At 38.8% G+C, this 27,063-nt stretch overlaps 1 protein-coding gene across 1 annotated transcript in view; it reads left to right on the top strand.

Moving 5' to 3' along the window:
- The window catches only part of si:ch211-57n23.4 (immunoglobulin superfamily DCC subclass member 3), a 64,809-nt gene extending 41,620 nt beyond the window's left edge, over window positions 1-23,189 (top strand). The window contains exons 7-14 of the mRNA XM_051922806.1: window positions 12,686-12,851; window positions 15,585-15,835; window positions 16,825-16,989; window positions 17,648-17,836; window positions 18,037-18,153; window positions 20,256-20,385; window positions 22,457-22,607; window positions 22,864-23,189. Coding sequence (XP_051778766.1) covers window positions 12,686-12,851; window positions 15,585-15,835; window positions 16,825-16,989; window positions 17,648-17,836; window positions 18,037-18,153; window positions 20,256-20,385; window positions 22,457-22,607; window positions 22,864-22,971 — 1,277 coding nt within the window. The 3' untranslated portion in view covers window positions 22,972-23,189. The remainder of the gene's footprint in view (window positions 1-12,685; window positions 12,852-15,584; window positions 15,836-16,824; window positions 16,990-17,647; window positions 17,837-18,036; window positions 18,154-20,255; window positions 20,386-22,456; window positions 22,608-22,863) is intronic.
- The last annotated feature ends 3,874 nt before the right edge of the window (window positions 23,190-27,063 follow it).

The raw sequence follows: 27,063 nt of genomic DNA on the forward strand, positions 1-27,063 counted from the left end.
GCTTCATGCAAACCAATTCTACACTGGTGACTCCTGATATCATCACCAACAAGCTAACTCAACATAACAAAAATATAATTCTGACAAAACTGTGTAATTTACTTGTAAATCCTGACCCTACTCTGTTTCTTTTAACAATCTGTTCCTCAATTTTCTTGCTGAAGATTTCAAAGCAACAGCTAGCATCTTCTCTCCCTGTTCCCTTTGCAATTTTCAACACCACAAATATATCACCGTTTAAGATGAAAAGAATTAACTCCTTCATCTTTCTTTACAGCTCACTCCTGGCAGTCCTGAAATTTATTCTGCTAGTTCATTCTCTAGGGCTTTTATAATACAACAAAATTGTTCTCAAATCTTCTTAACCCAGCTCAAGGTTGTGGGGTGGCAGAGCCTATCTTGGCAGCATTGGTTGTAGGACATGAACCAGGCCACCGGTCCATTACAGGTCCCGTTGACGCACACATCCATGGAGCCAAATGTAGACTCATCAATTCACCTGCACATCTTTGAGCAAGTTGGATGAAAACTGTACCCAGGGAAAATCCCATAGAGACTTGGGGGTGGGGGGAAGAACTAACAAATTGCACATGGAACACAACCAGGCACAGACATTAACCACTGTGCCACCTTGCCACTCATTCCTTTCCTGAAATATTGAGACCAATTACTTGCATTTAGTAATGATAATTATATTGTTGATAAAAGTTGATGAAATCCTGTCATGGTAGTAAATAAGGATTCTCCCAGTCTATACCGCCGCTAGTCATAACCAATACACGGATAACTGCTTTTGCATTTTATCTTTAAAAATAGGCAATTTGATTGTGACACAATTGTCTTGTACTTACTGAAGTAATTATAGGCTTTTTTTATATAATTTTAGAAATATGGTAGAATGTTTACTCTTTTTAGGTCCTTGGACTAGTTTATAGTGAGATTCAAAAATGATAATATAGATATGTGTGTAATACAGTATATGTGTCACAGAGGACACTGACTGGCTGGCATCCTGGCCGGAGTGGATGCTTCCTTACCAAGCTGGGAAGTCTTTATAATGGATGAATAGGTGGAGGCAGGCCATGTGCACCCCTGGTGTGATAGGAGGCAGCATCCTTCTGGTAGATCTTCCATGTAAAGACCCAAATGGCTGTATGGGAGTTGTAGTCCAAATAGACCTCCAGGCTGGGTTTCTTGGGAGCTGTTGGGAGAATCATTTTTTGTTGTAAGGAGGTTCCACATTACCTGGAAGTGCTTTCTGGATGCAATGTTGTACTGTAAAGGAAAACTGTGCTGCTTCACTCAGGTTAGTTAGTAGAGTCAGGAGAGGAAAAGGACAATGCTTACCTGGGGAGAAATAGAGAAACAGAGAAAAGGCACAAGAAAGATACTGTAGGTGGAGAATGCATTATTGAGAAAATAAGCCTTGTTAAGGTATTTCTTTCAAATAAATTCTTACTTAAACCCGGGACTTCCTACATGGTTGTGTCTGAGATTTGTATGTCTCAAGCACTCCCACTGCTCAGTATATAAAGTACATTCAGAAAGTATTCAGATATCTTCACTTTTTCCACATTTTGTTATGTTGCTGCCTTATGTTAATTAGTTTTAGTTAAATTAGTTTTTTCTCTAATCAAAAAACACTAAATATACACTATATAGTCAAATTCTGAATACATATTAGTCATTATGAAATTATTATATTATTTTTGAAAATATAAAGTCAATGTCTGAATATATAAAGTCTGTTCTGATAATATAAAGTAAAAGTTTGATTGTATAAAGTCAGCGCCTGAATATATATATAAAGTCAGTTCTGAATATATGAAATCAAAGTCTCAGTATATAAAATCATTTCTGAATAAACAAAGTCCAAGTCTAAATATATAATGTCAGGGGCTGAATAAATCAAGACAGTGGCTAAATATATAAAGTCATTTCTGAAAATATTGACGTCGAATATGGGTGGCACGGTAGTAGCACTGCTGCCTTGCAGTAAGGAGACCAGAGTTTGTGTCTCAGATCCTCCCTGTGTGGAGTTTGCATGTACTCCGTGTCTGTGTGGGTTTCCTCTGAGTGCTCCAGTTTCCTCCCACAGTTCAATGACATGCAAATTAGGTGAATTGTCTTCAGCTGTGTGGCTGACTGTGTTTGTCCTGCGATGGACTGGTGCCTTGTCCTGGGTGAGTTCCTGCCTTGTGCCCTGTGCTAGCTGAGATAGGCTCCAGCACCCCCGCGACATTGGTCTAGATTAAGTGGGTTAGAAAATAACAAGATGTCTGAATATATTTGTGAAAATATAAAGTCAGAATATATGAAGTTATTACCTGAAGAAGATGAATTCTGTCCAATGTTAGTGATTTATTTTTTAAATGTTGTCACACATTTCATTCTGTAATCTTCAAGTCACTTACTAGGACCTGCATATTTCTTGCACCTACTGGTACATTACTGACCTCTCATAGATGCAGACTTAATAAATTAAAAGTGAAGTGCATCTGCTACAGTATTTACTTGTATTATATATATATATATATATATATATATATATATATATATATATGGAAGCGAAGGTCTGTGATACGGTTATATATTGTAAGAGCTAGCCCAGCCACAGACAGACACGACACAACACACACATTTATTACACTACTATTTTACAAAACTATTTACAGTTTGCTCAGTCCTTGGTCCTTCGTGGCTGCCTCCACACCTGTCTCACAAGCTCCATCGTCTTCCACCTGACTCCAGCTCCCCGAATGGAGTGAGGCGGCCCCTCTTATAATGCCCCGGATGTGCTCCAGGTGCCTGATGATGAACTTCCGGCAGCACTCCCCAGTGTGGCGGAAGTACTGCCCTTGCACCCGGAAGCACTCCGGGCATACACCATCCCTGGTCTCTCAGTACTTCCTGGTGTACCCAAAAGCGTTGTCCCCCAAGGATCAAGGACTGTCCAGGTGCCCAGGGAAGAGAAGTGCCGCTCTCCTGGTCCCTCCTTCCTCCAGGCATCCAGGTGGGGCAGCGTTCCTGGCCGTCTATCACAATATACATATATATATATATATGCTGTTATTTAACCAAAGGTGTACTGTGGGATTATCGCTGGTGAAAGTTCATTATGATTTTAAACCTTTGACAGTTGGTTTTATAACTTCTCTGACCAATTCTTAGTCACACAAGTCCATTTACTTGCATCCAGTCTTTTACTCAAACTGTGATGTCCAATTTAAGGTCACCTGAAGCTGAAGTCTGTCCCGGCAGCATTGTGCATGAGAAAGGAGCAGCGGCTGGGTGGGGTGCCAGTCCACAGCTGAGTACATTCAGTTTATTGATCTACTTTGTAAATTTAACGCAGCATCTTGAAAGATCTACTGAATGAGATAATGCTCTTCCCAGTAAATAAGCACATTATGATGAAGTAATCTGACAGATTTATATACCAAATAGCTTAAATGATTTAAGCAAGTTGTGACTTAATTGTAGTAGATTTATGAGGAATGGATTGGCATTAGTCTGAAAAAAAGGAAATACTTGGGATAGAGGATTTAAGCATATAGATATGCCAGCATGAAATAATGTACAGTTTGGATTCAATACTGATAAATATAAACATCCATCTACACATCTATGCATTCTCTGAACCTTCTTTTATCATTATAAACTTGATGGAGACTGGGGTTTATGCCAGCAGTATTAGATACAGTTTTGGGGGGGATGCTAGTACATCACTGGGCATGCTCAAATATTTTAACTTGTATGCACATTATTATGATACTGGAAGAGCAGGAGTACCTGGAGATAACCAAGCATTTGGGAACTCCACCCTGACTATCACAGATCCAGTGATAAAAACACAACTACATCCCAAAATGGTGTCAAAATACAATCACGCAAGATATGCATTGCAATGTGAAACATGTCGATATATCCCAGCGTTGTAATAGTTGACATCTCACACTGTCACATATGATGACAATGGCTCATAAAATAGTGTGTAACTGTCTGAGTGTGTCAGGAGAAGGACATTTGGATTCTTCCAAGACTGTAAATTCTTGACCTGACTTGGACTTGGTGTGCATCTGGCCCAAGGTTTGCTGTATATCCTTACCCACAACGTTATTTGATTACAGTGCACTTGCAAACTTTGTGAAGGGTCCAGAAATAAAGGGGGGTGGGTATAGATAATGAAATTAAAATAATAACAAGAGAAAGAAGAAAAGGGCATTTGGAGGCTCAGGAGTACTCAAGCCAAGCTGCCAGTGAGGGGGTCTCAACTGAGCTGAGATTTAGCTAAGCAGGTAGAACAGTTATTTCATTTTTCTGATATTGTGTTTGTTTACAGATGACTTACTTCTGTTTGTGTTGCCTTACATTGGACACATGTCAGCTGTAACAACAGATTCTTTATTCTCTGCTGCACAGACTTTGTTGGTGCCTAAAAGCTGCCAGTTTCCATTCTTTCTGTTCTTCCATGCAGTGGGGTTTTAAGTTCCACAACAGCCTGACACTCTTTGTTTTTCTCAAAGATGCAAAAACAAAGATCAAACCCCAGCTGAAAGTTAAACAAACGGTAATGCAAATTTAACTGCTGTTGCCACTTGCTTCCAAGTGCTTTCCTGCTAGGATTGTGAGTTTTGTTTTTGTCTGGCACAGGCAATTAACGGAATGTATAAGCGTCTCCTGTCATAAGGTTTAAATGGGTTGAAAGATTTTTGGTAGCAGTGGCTTTTACATCAAGCCATCAATTCTGGAAATAAAATCTCATCAAGCCTCTGTGGCCCAGGCTTGAACCACAGGCGAGTCCCTCTCAAGACCCTCACCTCCTCCCCGTCCCCCCACCTTTGTGTCTTTCCTGGTGAGAGCTGGCTCTATGAGGTGAAGATAAATGGCTCCCTGTAAGTTCAAGTGTGAAGGGCCTTAACGGTGAGAATTTATCCTCCTCCTGTAGATTAATTACAGTGCGGGGAGACACTTGAAAACTTGCAAAGCCTGTTGAAGGGTCTCTATTCAAGTGCAGGAAAAACATAGTTCTTTGGTAAAGACTTGCAGGGAACAGAGCTGCTTAAATGGGCTCTTTGCACCTGTTAGGGAAGGAGCGGACTTGGCATGGCCTTGCTGGGAAAGGACTGCTGGTGGCCTCGCTGCAGGCCCCTACTTATTTACTTTAGGAGAGAATTTTCCTGTATGTGTAACAAGAAACTGTAGCAAAACAATAAGCATTGCTAACATAATTGAAATAAAGGTTGTGACCATTGGGCTGACATTTAACAACTGGGGAGGTGACAACTGTTGAAGTCACAAGAAACAGAACAAGGTCATATCTAGGTATCTAGTGTCCATGAATAAGTTAATCTCTATTTTTCATTTTTCGGGGCTAATGACAGTGGTCATTGTTATATGTCTACTGAAGACTGCTCTTGCACTTTTCAAGCTTGCAGTTTCAGAGCACTTAATGCTTTGTCAAGCTTTCCTTAAATATTCATGGAGTGCTCCATTTCCAGAGAACTGTGTAAGTAATTTACATGTAATTCTAAAAAGATGGGAAGATATTTCTCCTCATGCTCCTTCATCCTGAGCAAAAGAATGGAAAGTTCTGGTGTTTTTAGCTTAATTATTGGCCAAAGTTTTGTCATGTTGTAGGGGCTGGACATGTGGGCTTCACCTAGAGACCCCCCTGACGATACCGAGTTTTTGTCTCATTGTGGATGCTTATGGGTCATGTTAGTAGCCTCATGCCTGCTTTTTCTGTGTGGTTCACTCCCAAATGAGGATTGTTGCCATTAAAAAGGAATAAATCGTCAGCTTTTAGAGAACATGTCGCATACCCTTGATACAGCATGCAAAATTGTATATGATGCTCAGAATCGAAAATATTAAATTATTTGGGCAGCTACAGCAGCCCAACCCCACCTGGTTTTGTGCATTACTATTGATGAAGTGCATCCGGTAAAAATTTCAATAAATCCGCATGAGAGATTTAGATAACTAGCTGTTAGCTAACAATGCGCACTTCTTGTATTAAATACGTGTCTCCTCTTATTTTTAAAGTAAAGTCCATTCTTTCAATTGCTTGTGTCTGAATTTCACAATATCTCTGTAACGGCTCACCAGCCAATATTCCCCCCCTTAAGTTGTTCTTCAGCTCACCAAGTGCGCACAAGTATAAAGGAATTATGCATACTTTGGTCCCACCATTTACTTAAATCAGATGTGAGCGAAAGTACTGTGAAGGAGCAGCGATGTTTGCTGTTTATTGCATTTAAAATATTTTGATAAACAGACTGCCACATCACATGAATGGGTAACAACATACAGGGATTGTAAGAATCTGAGAAGACCAGACATGCTATAAATAAGTCATTCATCCCAATCTAGCTCCCCAGCTCCTAATTTAGATGACATTTCCTAATAATGTCAAGATCTGAAGGTTATCAAGGTGCTTATTTCAGCTGCATTACTAGGCAACTAACTCCAGGTCTCTGCAGCTCTCTGTGTAAAGATTTGTTTCCCGATATTTGTGGAAAATGTACACTTAAAAGTCTATCTAGTGTCCACCCTACATACTTCCCTGTAGTTTTAAACTGTCGTGTTACCTCCTTCTTTCTGTTTGCTAAACTTTTTCAGTCCTTCCTCTTAGTGTAGCTCACTCCACAAAGTCCCTTCTTCATAGTCCTGGAGCTTTCTTAGATGATTTTGTTCACTTTTGAGGAAAGTGATGTGGACATTTCTAGCTCCAGATGCCCTACTGGATTGTGTAATCATGTTGACTGTTTTACTCTTTTAATAAAAGGTTTTTCTTTTATGTACATTAAATGTCTTCTGACACATATCTATCTCTATCAAGGTGTTTCTGTATAGGGATTCTATTGATGATAAATTTAATCTATGTGAGTGGCATCTGCAAATATAACTGATTTGTTAGTTGACCTTTTATCTAAACAAGTATAATAAATTAAAAGATGCTGCCATCCCATTATTGGAACTATGAGATATCAATTTTGATTTCAGCTTTTCAGGAAAAAGTCTCCAAAAATCTATTTTTTTAATAACATAACAACCTAGACAAGAACAGGCCATGCAGCCCAACAAAGCTTGCCAGTCCTATTCTTCTAAGGAACATCAAGTCGAGTTTTGAAAGTCCTTAAAGTCTTACTGTCTACCACACTACTTGGTAGCTTATTCCAAGTGTATGTGGCTCTCTCCGTTAAGAAAAACTTCCTAATGTTTGTGTAGTGAGAAGTCAAGCAAAATGACACCTTTTATTGGCTAAGTAAAAAGATTACAATATGCAAGCTTTCGAGGCAACTCAGGCCCCTTCTTCAGGCAAAATGGAATACAGAGACTGAAATTCGCTGTCTTTATGTAGACACTAAGATAGATACAGCATTGGAAAACCTTTAAGTGAGACATCTTAGATATAAAAAAATAATAGACCTCTGCAGGCTAAAATTCTTGTATCTCTCCTGGTGTCTATATAAACACAGAGAACTCCAGTTTCTGTATTCTGTCTTGCTCGGTGCTGCTCGGCCTGTGAGTTGATCACCTTTAATCAGCACTGATATCTCCCACCATGTCACAATACTCAATCACCATAAGACTATAAGAAATGCCATTGGGCATTTGACCTGTTCAGTTTTGTTACTGGTATTAATCGCGTTATTCTTTCTCCCACTTATGCCACATGAAGTGCATTTTTAAGGTTAGATGTATGTTATTTTTTTTTGCAGTAGTGAAAGTTAAAAATATATGCAGCCAGAAGTGGAATCTAGTCATGTCTGCCTCTACCTGTGCAATCAGTCCCTTATAAAAATTTTATAGAAGACACCATTGAACCTCTGAACGTGACACTGGTTACATGTTATGAATTTCCCCTTGGGACTAATAAAGTATCTATCTATCTATCTATCTATCTATCTATCTATCTATCTATCTATCTATCTATCTATCTATCTATCTATCTATCTATCTATCTATCTATCTTATATAGTGCCTTTTATCTATCTATCTATCTATCTATCTATCTATCTATCTATCTATCTATCTATCTATCTATCTATCTATCTATCTATCTTATATAGTGCCTTTTATCTATCTATCTATCTATCTATCTATCTATCTATCTATCTATCTATCTTATATAGTGCCTTTTATCTATCTATCTATCTATCTATCTATCTATCTATCTATCTATCTATCTATCTATCTATCTATCTATCTATCTATCTATCTATCTATCTATCTATCTATCTATCTATCTATGTTGGGTTGTAAACCATAAAGTTGCTAGTTTTGTGCCCACCTCTGACTTATTTACTAAGCCTGACTATGTTTCAGCTGTAAGACATCCATATAAGTAATGGTACCATATCGGCGTAATTGTGAAGTGCCTATGATGATGTTATACATATATACTGTAGGAAGGGGCTATACAAAATAAAGGTTAAAAGATAAGCATTCAAAACTTCAACCAGGATTTAGACTTGGCCAAAATCAAAACCTGGATCAAGTGCTGTTAATTGGCCCACTGTTTTGCTAATTCATAAAATGTTCAGTAATTCACACAGAGTTCTATTGTAGCTACCAAGCTTCTTTCAGGTAATACTTATGGACTCATCCCACCATTAGTCTGAAACAGCCTAACATGAATGAATAAATAGAGTTACCTGGTGGGGACACCAATGCCAACATGTCAAGACTCGAACAGTTTCAAGTGATGTTGTTGTCACCACATGGTGCAGAGTGACTCTATCCCTGATGGTCTGTGGTTAGAGATTGAGACTCGTCCCTAAAATGCCACCTCCTGTGATTATCTTAACCAGAACTTTGCTTTAGTTCAGGCTGCAAAGCTCACTCATGCCTTGCCTTATTTAATGGAGGTGCAGTTATACTCCCCAGAATCTCTTCAGCTACGTTGCTCCATGGTGTTGTGGGGTGGTCTAAGCTGTATTAAAAGCTTAAGCAGCCTTAATTAAAGTTTTGGATTTTTCCTTAAAATTAGTCAATTTAGTTTAGATTGGTTTGCCATACTGCTATGTGGTCTGTGGTCTTATAGGCAAGGGCAGGCTTGAAAGCCAAGGCTCAGAGTTAGAAGAGAGAATAGCTTACTTTATATGGGATCTGATTAGACTCTTAAGTTGTGTTTTTCATTTCTGATTTGTCTATCAATAGTCATGCATTTCCTTTGCATTTGTCCTGAAATATTCCTCACGCTCAAAGGTGTCACTTAAGCTGATGTTCATTTGCACATAGTAGATAAAGAACATCAGTTACACTCACGTCAGTGCAGACTTTCAGTGTTATTTTTTTAAAACAGTTTTATTACATCCACAGAATGTTAGAGATCCTCTGTAAGGTTGCTGTCGCTGATAAAATTAAATCTGGTAAAAACACTTTTCCTTCAACGCAACCAAAATTTTTTTACACCATTAAATGTGATGTTATTTGTACCATTGATATGTTTGCAAACGTGAGGCTCTGAAATGCTGGTATTTGTCATCTTCTAGTTCTTTCTTTCAGTTTTCTTTGAACATACATGCTATTGTACATATTCTGAATGAGGTTTTATCTGCAGATGTTCTCTGATGGCTGCACAAACACTTGAGAACATCTCTCAGATGAGATTAGTCAATGAGGCAAGATTTGGAAAACCGATAACAATTGCTTTTTCTCTTTCTTGGAGAAAAAAAGCAAAAATGTAAGAAAAAAAAAGCTGGACGAAGCAAGCTTATAGGTGGTGGTGGTGGGGAGTGGAATAAATTAATTCCACAAATTGATTAATGATTCCCTATTGAAAGCCACGGTCTCCCCCTCTGTCAGTGGCTGTTCAATAGCAGTATGAGGCCCCTATTCACTCAGGGGTGATAGATCAGCACTGACCCTCCTAATTAGATGCAGGAGAAGTTCACGATCATTTAGACGGCCATTGTCCCCCTTTGAGATCAATGTCAGGGCTTGGCAATGAGACACATCTGTCCCACAGTCAGAGGCAGGGGGGTTGGTCTGTTTCTTCTAGGGGTGGAGCTTAATGACAAAGGAGATGGGGCTGAGTGGGAAGGGCAGGGGCTATGGGGTGGGGCTTAGGGCCTTCTGCCTCAGGATTAGAAATTCTAATTGTGGGAAAGAATTCTAGTGAACTGGGATCTAAATCCACTATATCTGCCAGAAGAGGTTAAGTGCGCCACCCAGCATCTGGTTGATGGGGATTACTGGCTCTATGGTAATTAAGACAAAAAGTTTATCCACAGTGACAACCAGAGTGCCTTGGAGAAATAAGGCAAGAAAGCTGGACCAACAGAGAGCTGAACCCAAAACAATGTTCTTTTTCAAGAGTAATCTTGCTTCTTTTTCTCTCAATGGTTAAAATTAAAGCAGACTGTTTGAGTTAAGATTAGAGAAGCAAAGAAAAAATAATCTGCCTGAGGAATGATTAGAGATATCTGCTGAAACACACCACACTGTCTGTCTGTCACTCTATCTAGCTAGGTTTATTTTTAAAAAATAACATATTTAGTTAGATAAAACTGTTACACCAAAGAGCTAATCCAATATTATGCTGTGTTTATGACTTTATGGAAAACCTGTCAGAACATTAAAACCGAAATCATGTTTATTGAAATCTGTATGAGACTGGAGTAATCAGTAAAATATTACGAGAAATTGTTTGCATACAAATAGAAGCATTCTATACTGTATATATGTTACTATCAATGTGTGAAATTAGGCGTTGCGTAGAATGCCTGGGAAATCCACAGAATGCCGAAGACGGGGCGTCAAAATATGAAGCGATTAAAATTTCAAACAATTCCTAGGCATTCTATGCAATGCCAAGAGGCAAATTGGCAAATCATTCTTTATAATGCCTAGGTATTATATTCAATGCTGAGGGAGAGTATATAGCAACACAGACATTTTATACTTTGCCTAAAAATGTTACGCATTCTAAGATTCCCTAGCCCTTCTATACAATACCTGCTTTTCATACATTGCCAGTACTATATATTAAAACAATTTGATTATGCTTTTCCAGATGATATATACAAGAGCAACAGCTACTCATATGACAGTCTAAGTAAAGTGTGTGGCTCTCAGTGTTCGGCTACAGTCTGTAGGTTTCCCATGAACTTATGTGCTGTGCTGTACGAGAGGCTGAATGCAATGTAAGGCTTTCACACCAGCGGAAGAACCACACATGCAAATTAAATCAGCATAATCCACAACAGAAGTATTTCCTGCGTATACAACGGCCTCTTTGACTTGAAAAATGTATAATTACACTTGACGTATTTTACTTGCTTTCATTCATTTTAGGATGGACTAAAATATACTTTGCAGTATGTCTCATTATACATCAAAAAAATCTTAGATACAGCCCACTTCAGCAGCCCTGGAGGTGCTATTGGTTAAGCGAGTTTGAATTCAAAGTAAAGGATTCGCCATGAAATCTACACTCTGAATTGTGAAGATGAATATTGTGATTCGCAGCATTTGCACATTTGATAACTCAAGGAAGTTAGTCAAATATTTGTGTCTGATCTAATTCTCTTCCACCTTCAATGTAACTGTTACTATATTTAGATCACAAATTAAGGTGGGCATTTAACCAAATATGACTTTTATCATTAATATTTTTTATTAAATGTTGGAATACATTTTTATTCTTTTTTATGTTCTAAATTTTAACAAAGATCAGTTTTCTTTCTTTCTTTCTTTCTTTCTTTCTTTCTTTCTTTCTTTCTTTCTTTCTTTCTTTCTTTCTTTCTTTCTTTCAGTTTAGTGCCATTTAATACAATTGTAATGGATGTCCTCACCTGATTTTTTTCTCATCAAGATGTTCAATTTCAGCAGATGTTAGCAGCAATGTTCTTACCTAAAACATCCCTGCCTTAAGCAAAGTATTACATTCGGTTTGTATTTCTCCAGGTGATTGCTTAAATTAAACCAAGCCATTAAAATACTTGCATATAAAATTAATTCTCTTAAAATACTTGCATATAGAGTTAATTCTCTTATAAAAGAAGCCAGCAACAATGCCAGCATTGTCGCCGACTCCACACCTCAGCCCAGATGGATTCAGAACACGGACAGCTGGGCGGACGGCACACTGGTAATGTGCAAATGCTGCCCTCTAGAGTTCATTTTGGGAATTACAGCACAAAGAAACGTGGCGACATCTGGTTCTTTCTTTGTATTTCATGGACAAATACTTCCATCTCTAATTCCATGATATAATCGTGAGTTTGTAGCAAATGTATAGAATTCAAGACTGCAGATTTTGCATTTAGCAAGTTAGGTGAGATGTTATTGTGGAGTGTCTTCCTAAATGCGGTTTAAGATCCATCTTTTGTTGCAAGCTGCTCAGCAAGCCAATTCACACGTGCGGCTTGGGCAGCTAAGGTGGTGACCCGAAAAGAATGATGTAGAGACAAATGTGAAAACGTGTTGATGAAAATACAAACTCTAGTTTGATCTGTGTTTTTATTTTATCTATTTATTTTTTGCTATTAATAAATTGGTCTATTTTTTAGGATAGCTAAATTCAAACTATTTTTTAAATGTGATCTATTCTCTCTGTTTACAGAAGACATTCATCTTTCTTTCTTTCTTTCTTTCTTTCTTTCTTTCTTTCTTTCTTTCTTTCTTTCTTTCTTTCTTTCTTTCTCACCCCTCTCCTTTTCTGTCCTTACAGCCCCACCCGAGTTCCTGCAATGGCCGCAGTCCATGTCCAAGCCAGCGGGGAGCAGCGCCTTGTTTAACTGCGTGGCACAAGGGGTACCAGAGCCACACCTCATCTGGCTAAAGAACGGCAAAGTCCTGGTGCCTGGGGACAACATTAAACTGACCAACAACAACAGGTGAGGGCTCTCGTAATGTGACTTTTTTTCATGCCCGGTCCACCCCCACAAACTGTTCTGCATGTGCACCCCTTTGGCCTGTGGTGACCCTTTGCCAGCTGGGCAGCACATTCTTGATGTTCATCTCTGTCTGCATCAAGTAATGTGATGGGCACCTCGCTGGTCTACTGTGATCGTCTCAATTTCTCTGTGCTACTTTGGTGGTGCCTCAGATTAGGGACTTTGAGCTGTTGGTACAGAGCGTCTGTTAGTCGTGTGACACCAATACAGGCCTTCTTAAGGTGGCAACAAGTGACTAATAAATGCACTGTAGGCAGTCTCATTTGAAAGTTTCGTTCTTCTTTTATAAATATTGAGCCTTGATTTTTTTGCAAAGCTTTTGTTATTATCTTGTTACATACAGTAACAGGCTAAATTCAGATTTTCTTTTCCTGTTAGTACCCACTACACATTAAAGATTTCTTATTTTTCCACATATTAAGAACTCTTACAAAGCCCAAAGAACTAATTTCATATACAAAGAACTCTTCTTGGAAATTAAATATTTTTTTGTCAAGCAATTTTACAACATTTATTTTTAAGAATGTAGTCGCTACTTTATTTTATGCTACACTATTTTTTTCTCCCCACACAATAAAGCATTATAATTAAATATTACATTTTTATTTGATTCCCCGTATGGGTCCAAAGAACATGTTCAGCCTCCCACCCTAAGCATTTTAATTTGCCTCAATATGAAATCTTAACATACTGTATGTATACAAAATTGATTTTTTGATACTGTTTAGCACAAAGCTCTTCCATTGAATATACCATGTAGTACAACAATTCAGCGCAAGCCATCAAAACAGACACAAGTTCACAGATTAAATGTGATCCTTGAGTGTGTTTGCTTGACAAATGCTTGCAACATTCACAGCGTCGGCACAAGGTGTGCAAATCCATCAAAGCTGATCAATAAACCCCAGTAATGTGCAGTTAGCCTTGACAGCATTTTTAAAAATCAGAAAGAAAAACTCAGGTGTGCGCGAGAGCTCCTGTTTTCCGTTCACACTGGCGCCCTATTCATCATTCTGATGCCAACTGTTAGTTTATTTCGCTACTATTCCTAATTTTTTCTTCTATTACTGAATTGATTCTTCTTCTGGGAATAGCTGAGACAAAGTGTATAGATCCGTTCAGTCCTATATTACTAACAGTTAAATAGACACAGTATGTCTCCTCATATCTAAAGACTTCACACATTTTCATGGCTGCTTTGGTGGTTGTTCATTTCTAAGGGCTCTGAGACTGTCCTCAGAGACGACTGCTGTTTTAATTAAATTAAATGTTCCAGATGTGTTTCTGTTAGATCAGCCAGCAATGCCCTGGACATGGCCACCACAGCTCACATTTGACTGCTCCACCTGGTTTAGGCAGGTAAAACAGATTGGCCTCCTCCTGACTTTCGGATATAATAGAACCTGAGAATAATTAGTTGGTTTATCACTCGAGTACCTCAAACACAGCAGGGCACAGAAAGGTTAAATTGCATGTGGCTGTTAAGGCAGAAATGAGGTCACAAATACCAAGGCCATTAAATGGCGTCTCTAGGGGATGGCCTTATGTGTTGTTCAATATTCACTTCTTCTTGGGTCCAAAATTAATTGCACTCACAGTTGAGTGGAGATTATGGTCGAGTTTAATCAGGCTTTGTTCCCTTCCTCGACAATAGCACTCTTAAGGTCATCTACTTACTGACCACAGTGTCACCCATTTATGACTCCAGTATTTGTGACATCTGTGCCCCCCGGATCTCTAGGCAGGGTCAGTTATGCCATTTGATACTTCATTGAGGCATACTGTATATACTTTATGAATGCCTTATACTTGTTGGATAATTTATTAATTAATTGTGCTGTTCAGTTTTAAATACTTGAAATTTCAGTAGGACTCTTCTCTTTTGAGTCTATGGGCACTCACTAATGGCACGGTGAGAGGAATTGAATTCTTTTGGTTTTCATTTTTTCAAATTTGTATGACTATTGCATTAATATTTAGCAAGCCACTTCTAGTCTATGAGATATGGGCAGAAAGCTACAGGGGCAGCAGCTGAAATCCCTCTACTGTATGACCCAGAGGAAGTCTGAACCTCTCTCTGATATAATTGCACTAATTTGTGGCTTCTTATCCTCTCTTGTACCGTGGTGTTTGTGGAGTCTGCATGTTCTCGCTGTGTCTATAGTGTTCTCCTTGTACTCTTTTTTTTTCCTCCCACAGTCCTATAGAAGTTTGTATTAGGATAACTGGCCAGTATAAATTAGCTCTATGTAAGTGGGAATGTGGGTCCTGTATCGGTCTAGTGCTCCATCCAAAGTTGGTACTGCTTGCACTCAATACCACCAGGATAGGTCCCAGCCATCTTGAACCCTGAACTTGATTAAGTTGGATTCAGAATGTTATGTTATATTATGAATCTATAGCTATAGATATGTTTTCTTTGAAAGGTAATATGTAAAATATATATTGATATATAACTACAGTAATCTGAATGAATTATCTAGTTATTGAAAAGGTTTTTTTTAGTAAATCACATTAATCACATTGTGTTTATTCCTATGTAGCTAAAGGGATAAGCTTAGCAAATCTTAGAAGTTCAGTGCCTATCAAGGGCCACAAGGCTAGTGTTAAGAAGTAGTAGCAGGACACCAATGTCTTTATTTTCATTATGCCTGTCTGTTGTTGTGTTCACAGCACTCTGGCCATCACTCGCATCACATCAGAAGATGAGGCTATCTACCAATGCATTGCTGAGAACACTGCTGGGACCAACCAGGCTAGTGCCCGGCTAGCTGTGTCACTGTCCAAAGACCTGCCAGAATCCCCTGAGCTGCTCTCTGCCCAAGCCCTGTCCACAACCTCCATCCAGGTGACCTGGGCCCAGCCTCCCGCAGAGGTTACTGACAGCATCATTGGCTACGTATTGCACATCCGCAAGATGGGAGGTGGGTAGCTCGAACTGTGGCCCAATGTAGCTCTTTACCATGTTGCCAAGTCTCTGTACTTCTCCAGTCTTCTGTATGTTACAGGCACTTCTGTCCCACATGTAAATGCAAAAATGTTAAACGTTTCCTATTTACTGATTTTCTTTATACACAGATGTTTACTTACAAGTTGTACACAGTATGCAGGTTGTTTAATGATTTTTAAGCCATGTAACAACTTCAGCAACACTCAGTGAGGTGGGTGTCTCACAGTTACAAATTCCTGGTTGCCTATTTGAGTTGTTCTCCTGGTATTCTGCCATTACTTCCATATCCCAACATGCAGATTAGATTTAATGGCAACCGTGAGTGTGTGTGTGCCCATGTGCATAAATGTGCCCTGTGAATGACTGGTACCTCATGCAGGCTGCACCCAGTGCTGCCCTGAACTGGATTAGCAGGTTAGGAGATGGATGAACAGATGGTGTGTAAGTTTGAGCTTTGATTTTACGGATGTGTCAAAGATGGCAGTATAAGGCCAAAAGTATGATACTGAAGATATACTTTAAAAAGAACTGGAGAAACTACGTTCATAGTCAAGCTGCATGGTGGCGCAGTGATTATTGTCCTACCTTGGCTGTTGCCTGTTTTTCCAGCGTCTGCTTGGGTTTTCCTTTGGGTACTTCATTCTTTTGCCACATCCCCAAAGAGATTTGGATCAGCTTAACCAGTTACTCTAAATTTAGAGTGACCCTCTTTGCTTTCGTCTCGATTCTTGTCTCATTGTACATACTTTGATTGGTCCACTGAATCACTAAAAGGCAGATGCATTACGTAACACATAATTGACTAACTTAATGTTTTATGCTGTACAACACTGGAGATCAGAAACAAAACATGTTAGCTGCATACTTTCTTTCTCCACAAAGCTGGAAATGAATGGACAAGCTTGTTGTACTGCACTAGAACCAAATATCTCACCTTCTGTTTTCTATCACCATCTTCTTCAGAACCAGACAGAGGTGAGCTGCAGGAAGCTGTCAGTAAGACCACATTTCAGCACACCCTTAACTTCCTCGAACCATCAACTACCTACTCCATCTACCTGAAAGCTTATTCCCCTCTGGGAGCCAGCAAGGAGTCCCAAGTAATTGTGGTCACCACGCACGGAGGTGGTAAGTGTCCAAGATTCGATCGAGACAGGGCAGTCTGCTTATGGCCTGGCCAAGTGCAGTTTTCTTTACTGCCTTTAATGTTCCTTTTCTGAACAACTTGTGGTCCAACTTCTGGTATTGTATGATACATTGTTGAATAGTAAAATTAATTGAAATCTGTAGTATGTGTGAACATCTGCTGTAACACAACTAGTAAATTAAGGTGGAAAAATAAATAGCTGACATATACCCCTAGCCCACACTCATCAAAATCTCTGTTCTAAGCATTGCACTCATAAAGTTTGATTAAATCATTAATGGATCACAGAGAAAATTTTGTGTCTTTTTCTAAAGGAAAAATGTATGTTACTTAACAAAGCCATATTTTGCAATGAAGTAGATTATAGCTTGATATATCCCAACAGTTCTCTTGGCATACACTTTCCCACTTATTATTATCGTGACAAACCTCTAAATGACCTTCACAGAGACTGATAAACTTTACAAACTTCTTTAAATTGTAGGTAATGGGGAAATAGATGAGAGGATGGGTAGAATGACAACAGTTTTGCAGCAGTGTTAGTAGACATTGAAGAATTCTCAGGAGAGACATTTGTGTTTGTCAGACTAACATGTCCATGTTGTGCACCCTGACTTTATTTATCTTTCTCAACTGTAGTGCCTGCTGCCCCAGTGTTCTTCACCAAGGTGCTCAATTCTAGTGCCATACAAGTGTTCTGGGAGCTTCCTGACAAGCCGGGTAAAGTGGAGGGCTTCAAGCTCTATTATCGGCGGGTGCCACAGCAAGAATTTCTGGGTCCTCAGGTTCTACCAAGCACCACAAATGCCTTTGTCCTTACTGGCCTCGGTGAGTGGAAGTCTGTGTGAATTTGAGTGTTTGCATTTGCTCTTGAAATCTAAAATGTTGTTAAACAGTCTAGACTGTGATGCACAAAAAATCCGTTATTCTTACACCTCATTTTAAAGAGTAAAATGAGAGATTTGGGTCTGGTGAATTAGCAGTTGTAGGACACGTTGTCATAAGGACTGTCCTCTTTGTGATTCCAGAATCCTCTGCTGTCTATGAGGTTAAGTTGCTATCCTACAATGGAAACGGTGATGGGAACTGTACTACCCGCTTTGTCTCTATGAGAGAGGAAGTCTCCAGCGACAAAACAGATGCAGGTAGGTTGTTTATTTCCAGAGCAAGAATTTTAAAGACACAAGAGTCTTTTGGCTGTTAGACATGTTGGGGTTCGGAACAGTTGTGCTGCTTGCTATGTTTGATCCATTCTATTGAGCAAGCCTCTGTGCTATCGTGATCTAATCACAATGCAGTCATCATTAGATTCTCTGTTAACTAACCACTTGGTACCACTAACTGTGAAGAAGAGCTATAAATGTATTACTTATGGCTGATGAAGTTCAAGAAGACACAGTGCACAGGGCGGCTGCATGACAGCAGTAGAGTTCCACTCTCAGGCAAGTCAGCATCTAAAAGATGTTTAAATGTCCTCCTTGTACTCACTTGGCGTTTTTCAGGTTATCTCATATACATCTTTATGTTCCTAAACCATACAGTACATGTATGCTTAAGTGATAACATTACATTTTCCAAGTTTGTGTGAGAATAATTGAATCTGTTTGCCTTACATTCCTCAGGGATGGTTCATACTTTACAACCTTTGCTGTCCGGCACTACTATAATGGAAGAAGCGGTACATAAATAGACAGAATAATAGAAATTATTTTAGAATTTTCTTTTACAGTCAAAAAACACTGGTGTGGACAGATTGATTTTGTTTAAAAACTCAGTTTTTACAAGAAAATATAAAAGTGTGCATGTAGCCTCATTTGCATCACCCCAAGGCAAGGTGTTGTGATGCATCACCTTCAAACTTGCTAGTTATTAAAACTGTGTGATTATGACAAACAGCTCAGAGGCAGATTAAGAAAACTGCTATGTTTTAATTTTCTGAGTTCAGAAATAAACGTTTTGAAGAAAGCTATTACAGGCCGAAGTTATGTTGTAAATTAATGTCTATACTGATGCTGTGTTTTTTAATTTTCTTAATTTAAGGTTCTTAGCTTTTAACACTGTGAAGGAGCAATATGAAGCAAACCGTGCAAGTGTAGCAAGCTTAAACATTATTATTTTAACATTAAACAATATTGAAATTATACAATCAAGTATACGTATATAATTCAGTCTGACAAGCTTGTGTGGCTAGATAATAACAGAATTATCTTTATCTCTCATCTAAATATCTTGTTTTAATGTTGTTGGTTTCTTTGCTTTATTTATATGGTCCTTTGTGTGAAGAAGTGAACCTCACACTCCATCTTGAATACAATTTGCTTTAGTTTCTCAGTGTCCTCAAATATGTGATTGATTCACTATTTCATGAAATGATTTCTGCTGTTTCATCTTTACTAACGCCATCAAGAATTTTGAACACCTGATTTAAGTCCCCATGCAGCCAACTCCCCTTAACCTGTCAGATTGCAACATGCTCTCCAGTCTGGGCTACACTTGGTTACTTCTCTTTGCACAACATTTGAAGATGTTCTGATTTTTTGAACCATTGTGAGTAGAACTGTGCACAGGATTCAATAGGTCATTGCAGTGATTTGAGAGAAAAGTATCTCTTGATTTGTTGTCTTTATTGCTAGCCATTGCTTTGTCAGAGGGATGACGTCTTTGAGTTTTTTGTACATTATATCAAACCATGAAACATTCTGGAGAGAATATTGCATTTAATGTATTTCATTGCATACAATACACACAAGACCTACTGTGATCATCTGTCTCAGTGTATGACTGTTGCATGATCACATCAAACCCACCACCTCTATAGATAATCACTGAAATTAATTCATGTTTATTTTGTTTTGTGCTTTTGGAGAGAATACTATCACAAGGCATTTCATAAACGAAATATACAATAATACTATATAACAGTTCAAACAATAATATAGAAATGACACACTGGAATAGACTCGTGACCACGGTTGGTCCTAAGTTGATTAAATGAGTTCAATGATGAACAGATAAATTTATATATATATATATATATATATATAAATTATATAAATATATAATTTATATAATTATATTATAAATATAATATATATATTTATTTAAATATATAAATTAATATTTAATTTATATAATTTATATTATATATAAATATATATTTATATACAGAATACACTCATACAATCACATGCATATACACTATTTAACATAATAGTTCTTTAATCCTAAATCCCTCTCTTCTCCACAGGGAGTGAGGCAGTGTGTAATTGTCGACAGGAGGGTGAGAGCTCCATCACTGGCATTGTTGTTGGAATCCATATTGGCATGGCTTGCATCGTCTTCTGTGTTCTGTTTCTCATGTTTGGGTACAGAAGAAGGTAAGATTTTTGCTTCATGGTGGTATTTTATGCATGAACACAAATACATCCCTTACTTATAGATGGGTACCTAGTGACTGGGTGAAGAGTACAGGGACTAGAATGCTGTCTTTAAGATGGATACCTAAACTTTTTAGCTAAAGGAGTGCAGAAATGAATAACATTTATAGTGCTTACTTTTTAGGATGTTCTCAGTTATTTATGTTTTTCTGTCTTTTACTTTGGTGATGATTACATTCTGGTTGTAATAGAACTGAAGTAGCAGCTCCTATTATATATACTATACTAGCTATATACTAGTTATATATACGATATACTATCATTTGCCTTGCTGCTGCTTTTTTCTATACGGTATATTTAAAAAATGTTTAGAAGACATTAAGAAAACAACATAAGTTCTTCTGGGTAATCTGACTTTCCTGCCAAATCCCCAGATTTGTTTAAGGGAAATGAATTGTTGATTCCTGTGTGAGCATCTGCATGATTGAGCCCCATGAAGGACTCTGGTGCTTTGACAAGGACTGTGTCCTTCCACCTGGTGTGGCCCCTAAAGCTCCCAATGAGGATATGCAGGTCTGCATATGTGATATTGTAATAAAGTCAGATACTGGTCAAATAATCAAGCAAATATTAACCTAAACACAGAAACTAGTTTTAAAATAAGAAACCGCTGAAACACCACCATCCAATGAGTCTGGGGATCTGTACCTGATGACATCAAAGAAAGGTGAAGCCATTGATCTAAGGCCAACCCCGTCAACAAGCAGTGTTCAGAGATTATCGTTGGTATGCATGACCTGACTCCATCTCTTGAATCTGACACACTAACAGAAATTAAAATGTATGATTAACTAAAAATATGATATACAGGACACTTGGTTTGAATTATTTGATTACTTTTTTGCATGCTGTTTGTATTTTTTCCATGACTGCTTGGATTTTTCTCTACGTCAGTCCAACAGGCCTGATGACATGCAGGTTAGATTGACTGCAGATTAAAACCAATGTGTCAGCTCATGCAAACAGCTACCCTGTGTAAATGAAGAAGGGTGGGTGTGTGTGTGTGTGTGTGTGTGTGCATGTGTGTGTGCGTGTGTGTGTGTGTGTGTGTGTGTGTGTGTGTGAACTATGCTTTGTGCTCAGTGTTGCAGAAAGAGGTTCTGGAATATGTAACCCTACAATAGATTAAACAGACTAAATTATGGTGGGTGAATGGATAACTGGATTAATGGAGATGCTGCACATTTATTAAATAAAGGGAACAAGATAGTACATCCCTTTTCCAGCGTTGTGTCCTTTCTGTTTGATTGAGCAGCTAGCCTTCTCTTGTGTGCCCATTTCTTTTGTCTCCAATGTCATCCTTGAGAACACTCTGTCTTCTTCTCATCTCTGGCCACTCTTTATCTCTCCTATACAGCTATTGACCATTGAATCCCAGCTCTTACTTTATTGTATATAATAAACCATTTATGCCTTTATTGAAGGGTGAAATAGACCTCCCTGAAATACATGGTGCTAGCTGAACACAAGCCTCTCATAGTTTTGAAGTTCTCTGGACTCCGTTAGTTTCAGTGTCTTGGACTAATCCTGGAGCTTCATGACCTTGCCATTAAAAGGAGTTGCCCCAGCAGGGCTCTCCATCTGCTATCATAATAGTCACAATCGTGCTATTGCAGTGGAGTACAAGTTCTTTCTGAAAACCCATTCACTAAGTGCCCATAGTTCGTCATTCAGCCCAAGATGAAGCAGCTCAAGGTCAGATTAAGAAGGAATTTGAGCAGAAATTTGGCCTCCCAACCTTTAACAGTGCAATAGTCATCATATGAACGTCTTCAGTGAATAACCACCCTCTACTTTTTGTTATGGAAGGACCAAAACTGAATAAACACTCAGATCATTTGCTGAGTCACTTGCTATTAAAACACAATCATGGCTAAGATTTTGCTTGATGTATATGGCATTTTATCCTACCTTATAATGAAGATGACACAGATAATGAAGAGAACACTCTTGTGTCTCACTATGTGGTCACGGTATCTTGGAGGAGCTCACGGTGTTGTTTTCTTCTTAGTCTTTTCTGCAGAAAGGGGACACAGGACAGCTGGACTGTGCCTCAAGGAACAGAGACAAGCAATGGTGGTGCTATTGTCATCGGTCAACGAAACACTTCTCATAAGGAGGGAGTGAATAGACCTCCTGAAGCCATAGAACTAGTACCTCAGGTACAGTATATTATCCTCAAGGGTTTATTCAGCCTTGTTATTTTTATTACACCAAATTCACTTGTAAACTCCATGTGTTGAATACAGATAATTGTTGAGAATAAGAGAGAAGGCCATGGTTTACTTTCCAAAATCTGTCATGACTACTCTCTCTTCATGGTTGGCTCAAGTGGATTAGTGTTGTGACCTTGCATCTGCATGTGTTCACTACATGACATTTGGATTTCCTAATCTCTTGTTTTTTCTGTGCTTTCAGGGCTCTTCATTAGAGGTTCGGGATTCTCAGGCTCAGCAGCTCACATCCCAGTGCGAGGTTTTGATTGAACCCCATCAGTCTGACCAGCCTGGTATGGGTGCAGGTTAATGTGCGGCCAAGATGTTAGTGCCATAATAAGTGACCCTCTTGGGCACCCTTTCCCCACGCACACTCATGTCTTTTCCCAGTCTTACTGTTGACAGTTTTTAAAGCAGCACCAGGTTTGATATTGGCCAACTCAGTTTACTGATATTTTACCCCTAGGTGTTTGCACTGCCATAGCTAGCAATACTGCTGGCATTCATGGAAGGCATACCCAACCCCCCCCCCCCCCCCCCCCACACTCTCTCCCCACAGTTATGCTTTCTGTGATTTCATTGCACAACCTGAAGCCATCCATTTTCTTTTCCTTGTGCGTGGAGGAAAGCCCATGAGCCAGTCGCTAAACCTTCTTACCTCCAAAGATAGCTACCTCACCTAAAAAAAAGAATGTTCTAGCCAAACTACTAAGGTCCGCCATTGAGCCAAGAGCATTGCCACAATGACAGCTGAAGACAACTACCTCAAACCTCTAAGTGCTCACCTGAGAGTGTCATGTGCCATCTCTGCCTGCGTTTACGAGGACGAAGCAGCCAGCGGTGTCCAGCAGGATCAGTCCTTCATCTCCACTTTTGTCACTGAAAGCCAAAAAAGCCTCATTCAGATTTAAAACAAAGAAAAACATACTTATTTTTATATAACCAATGTGTAGATACTGAGGACTGCTGAAGTGTACACAGTATATCCTTAAAGTCATCTCTAACATACGATGGTGAAACGCCATCCAATGATTTTTCCAATGAAGCCAACATATGTGTACCTAACCGCAGACAAACCAGGAAGTGGTCTTCACTTCAGAAAGTGTTCCGGTTAGCTGTTCACACAGATGGTCCACACTTCTGGAAGCAGGACCAAAGACTTTCATTTCCTGTCCAGAATTTTTGATATTCTGAGCAAACTGCTGGGCATAACCTGTAGAAGGTGCCCAGGCAGTTTCTAAAGTGTTTTTTTTTGGTATAAGAAATATTTTTCACCAAGATTAAAATTTTTATATTTCATAGAATTAAGCCAATGAACGATTTTAGGTTGTAGATGCTGGATTTTTTTTTATTTCATCTCTCCATTCAGGCCAGTCCCGAGGCAATTGGTCTGTTTTAGCAGGGACGTTACCGTCTGCGCCTGCTTGGCCCTCTTTTTGCTACGCAGGGGACATCTGAGTCCATGTGCGTTGGGCCTTCTTTGTCTGTGGCAAGTAAACCAGGTGTGACACTTGCTCCTACGAATGGACTACTTTGTTAACCTATCCAAATATTTTATAGTACAAGCTGAATAATGTCCAAAGATGTACATTAAAAAGCATTAATTGTTTAATTTAACAGATAAACAAATTAGAACTGTGCTGATAAGCTACAAAGCATCTATCTGCAAAGGTCATCTGGGTACTTTTCATGTGTTTTTCACATTAAATACTTAAACTAGGAGCAAAAGCATCTTTGTAATAATGCACATTTAAAAGCACAAACTTCACTTTAGTATTTTAGTAAATGAATACGCCACTTTCATTGAAGCCTACCACTAATGGAAAATTTCCTGAAGAACAATGTGCTCCTCTATTTTTTGGAATGCTCGGCCATTTTCTGGCACTGGTTTTTCATTTGGAAATTTTTATGCCAGGTATGTTTCATTGGGGTGAAGTTCTCAGGTGTAACAAGCATCCATTTTGAACAATATTCAACTTCAGGTTTTTTTAAACTATAGTAAGTTTTCCAAATCCTAGTCCCAGTAAGTTATTCCACTGACTGCAAAGAGTATTGCCATTGAAAGTTGAAACCCATGCTATTCACATTTCAGCTTCGCTGCTTCTTATGCTGTATTCACATTAGGTCAGAGTAACAGGAAATACAAGTGGACGACTTGACTTGTTAAAGAAATGCTGATCGATCCTTAGTGCAGCCTGTTGCTGGCCTTTGACATCTTCTGGCTGTATTAGTGAATTTGCTCAGATTTTTTACTTTGACAGGTTGTTTAGATCTTCTCCATGTACTTACGCAGAGGCCCACCTGGTATGACTGTCCTAGCAGTTCAAACCTGCACTGCAGGCTGTCAAGCTGTCCCTCTGTTGACTCCAAGTTGGTTTAAATACAGCTCTACATTTTGTATTAGTCATGTGTAATCCACCTCTCCTCCACCAGGGGGTGTCAGATTTCCCCCAAACCTCTGTTTGCCTCTATAATTTGAACCTCATGAAACCAACATTTGAAAAACAACCAGATGAACCTTTAAAGAATAGTTGCCTTCTTACCTCTTTTTCTAACTTTTTAACACAAACTACCATTTCATAAAGAGATATCTTTTTTACCAAACAGAGTTTCTATGTAACAGTAAAGTGGTACTGTTTTCTTCCTTAAGTAGTAGAGTTGAATTTGCCAAATACTGATTTTTCTGAAGTGACCAAAATGCTGCGTTGGTTTTCCACTCTTCTGCATTTACCTTGTGTGACGTTAACTCGTGACCAAAGCTGGGGGACACCAGATATTGTGGCCTAAGGGGCAAGTAAAGCGTTGAATTATTTCTAGAGGAGCTAATTGCCAGGAATTTTCTATTGATTAACAAACCTAAGCAGAAAACCAATGATATCTAAATCCAAAAATAACCATAACTAGCAATAAAATATTTAAGAGTTGCATTAAATTGCCCACAGAATCGACAGCAGTAGTCAAGGCAGAGTCTAGCATTTCCACTACAGGCTTTTGTGCAATGCCCATGTTTGCAAAGCGGGAACTAGATGTTTTCCAAAATGCTTTGAATTTAAATATTAATTATTTTCATGATTTAAAATAAAGGAGAAGAATATTATATGAAATATATTATTAATTTAGTACCCCGCCAAAGAGGCAAGAATATGGAGTCGATAGCCTGCCTTCCGCGAGATGATGTCCAGTTACGAACATCTGAGAGGCCCCTGGGTGCCAAGATCTGGACAGTCCCCAAACAAGTGTTGACGTTGCACAAGGACAACACAATGAATTGTATGAATTATTTTTAACTTCATGTTTTTTTTTATGAAACAAGGAAAAAATAACCAACCAAAATGCTACTTTTGTCATTTTTAGACAGGCCATAGTTTATTTTTTTTTTGTATAATTAATTTCTATATGCTGTATTTCCTATTATGTAAGGAAATGTTGCCAAAACCTGAACTGTTTTCATTTTATTCATTTTTTAAAAATGTTTTAAATGGTTATTTTCATTTTTTTTAAATGTTTGTGTATTATGTTAGACATTTCACGCATAGATTTCGCGTTTACGATAATGTGAAAATGTGGATTAGAGGAAAAAAAGTGGTTTTGTTAGTGAAGACACAGATTCTGAAAGGGGAAATGAGGTGGGGCAGGTTGGGAAACTTTCTACATGGGAGAGCAGATGGCCCACGGGTGGATTTTTCTATTTTAATTTCCACTGATCCATCGTTGTAAAAGCTGTTATAGACGAGCAATTGAATCAAAGAGAAAGTATGGAGCCTAAGAAAAAAATGTAGCCCCCTTTATAAATGACCCTTTAAGGGTAGTGTATCTGACTCGGCCATTGCAAAATTTTGAAGCGTATTTCTATCCAGTGGTGACACTGTAGTCCAGGCTGTCCCACGGCCCTGGCTGTGAATGCCAGTCTGGACCCTCCCTGTGTGCAGTTTGCACATTCTGCTCATGTCAGTGTGGGCTTTTTATCTCCAGGTACTTCTGTTATTCTTCTCTTCCCCAGCACATGCTTGTGTACTTTAGTTTGTGACACTCTATTGGCCCGGTGTGAATGAGGGAAGGTGTGACAGTGGATGGATGGATGTGATCTGTGATGGACCAGTGCCTTGCCAAGGTCTGGCACCTGCCAGAATAAGATCGAGCTTCCACAACCCTGAACGTGATTAAGTGAGTTTGATAATGGATGAGTGATTTCCTAAAGTGTACCACATAGAGTGTTATTTATGTAGCCCCTCAATGGGTTGCCAGTTCATGCAAAACCAAATTTTACTAAGTGAATTAATGTTCACATTCACAGTTGTCTACACTGCTGTGAAGTTGTTCAGATTTAATTTGAGCCTGTGGTGCCTTCTGTGAGGAGGGTGTGTGTCCATGTAGGCCTCCATCAACACAGTCCAACAACATG

The sequence above is a fragment of the Erpetoichthys calabaricus genome, chromosome 2, assembly GCF_900747795.2.
Source record: "Erpetoichthys calabaricus chromosome 2, fErpCal1.3, whole genome shotgun sequence".
Lineage (NCBI taxonomy): Eukaryota > Metazoa > Chordata > Cladistia > Polypteriformes > Polypteridae > Erpetoichthys > Erpetoichthys calabaricus.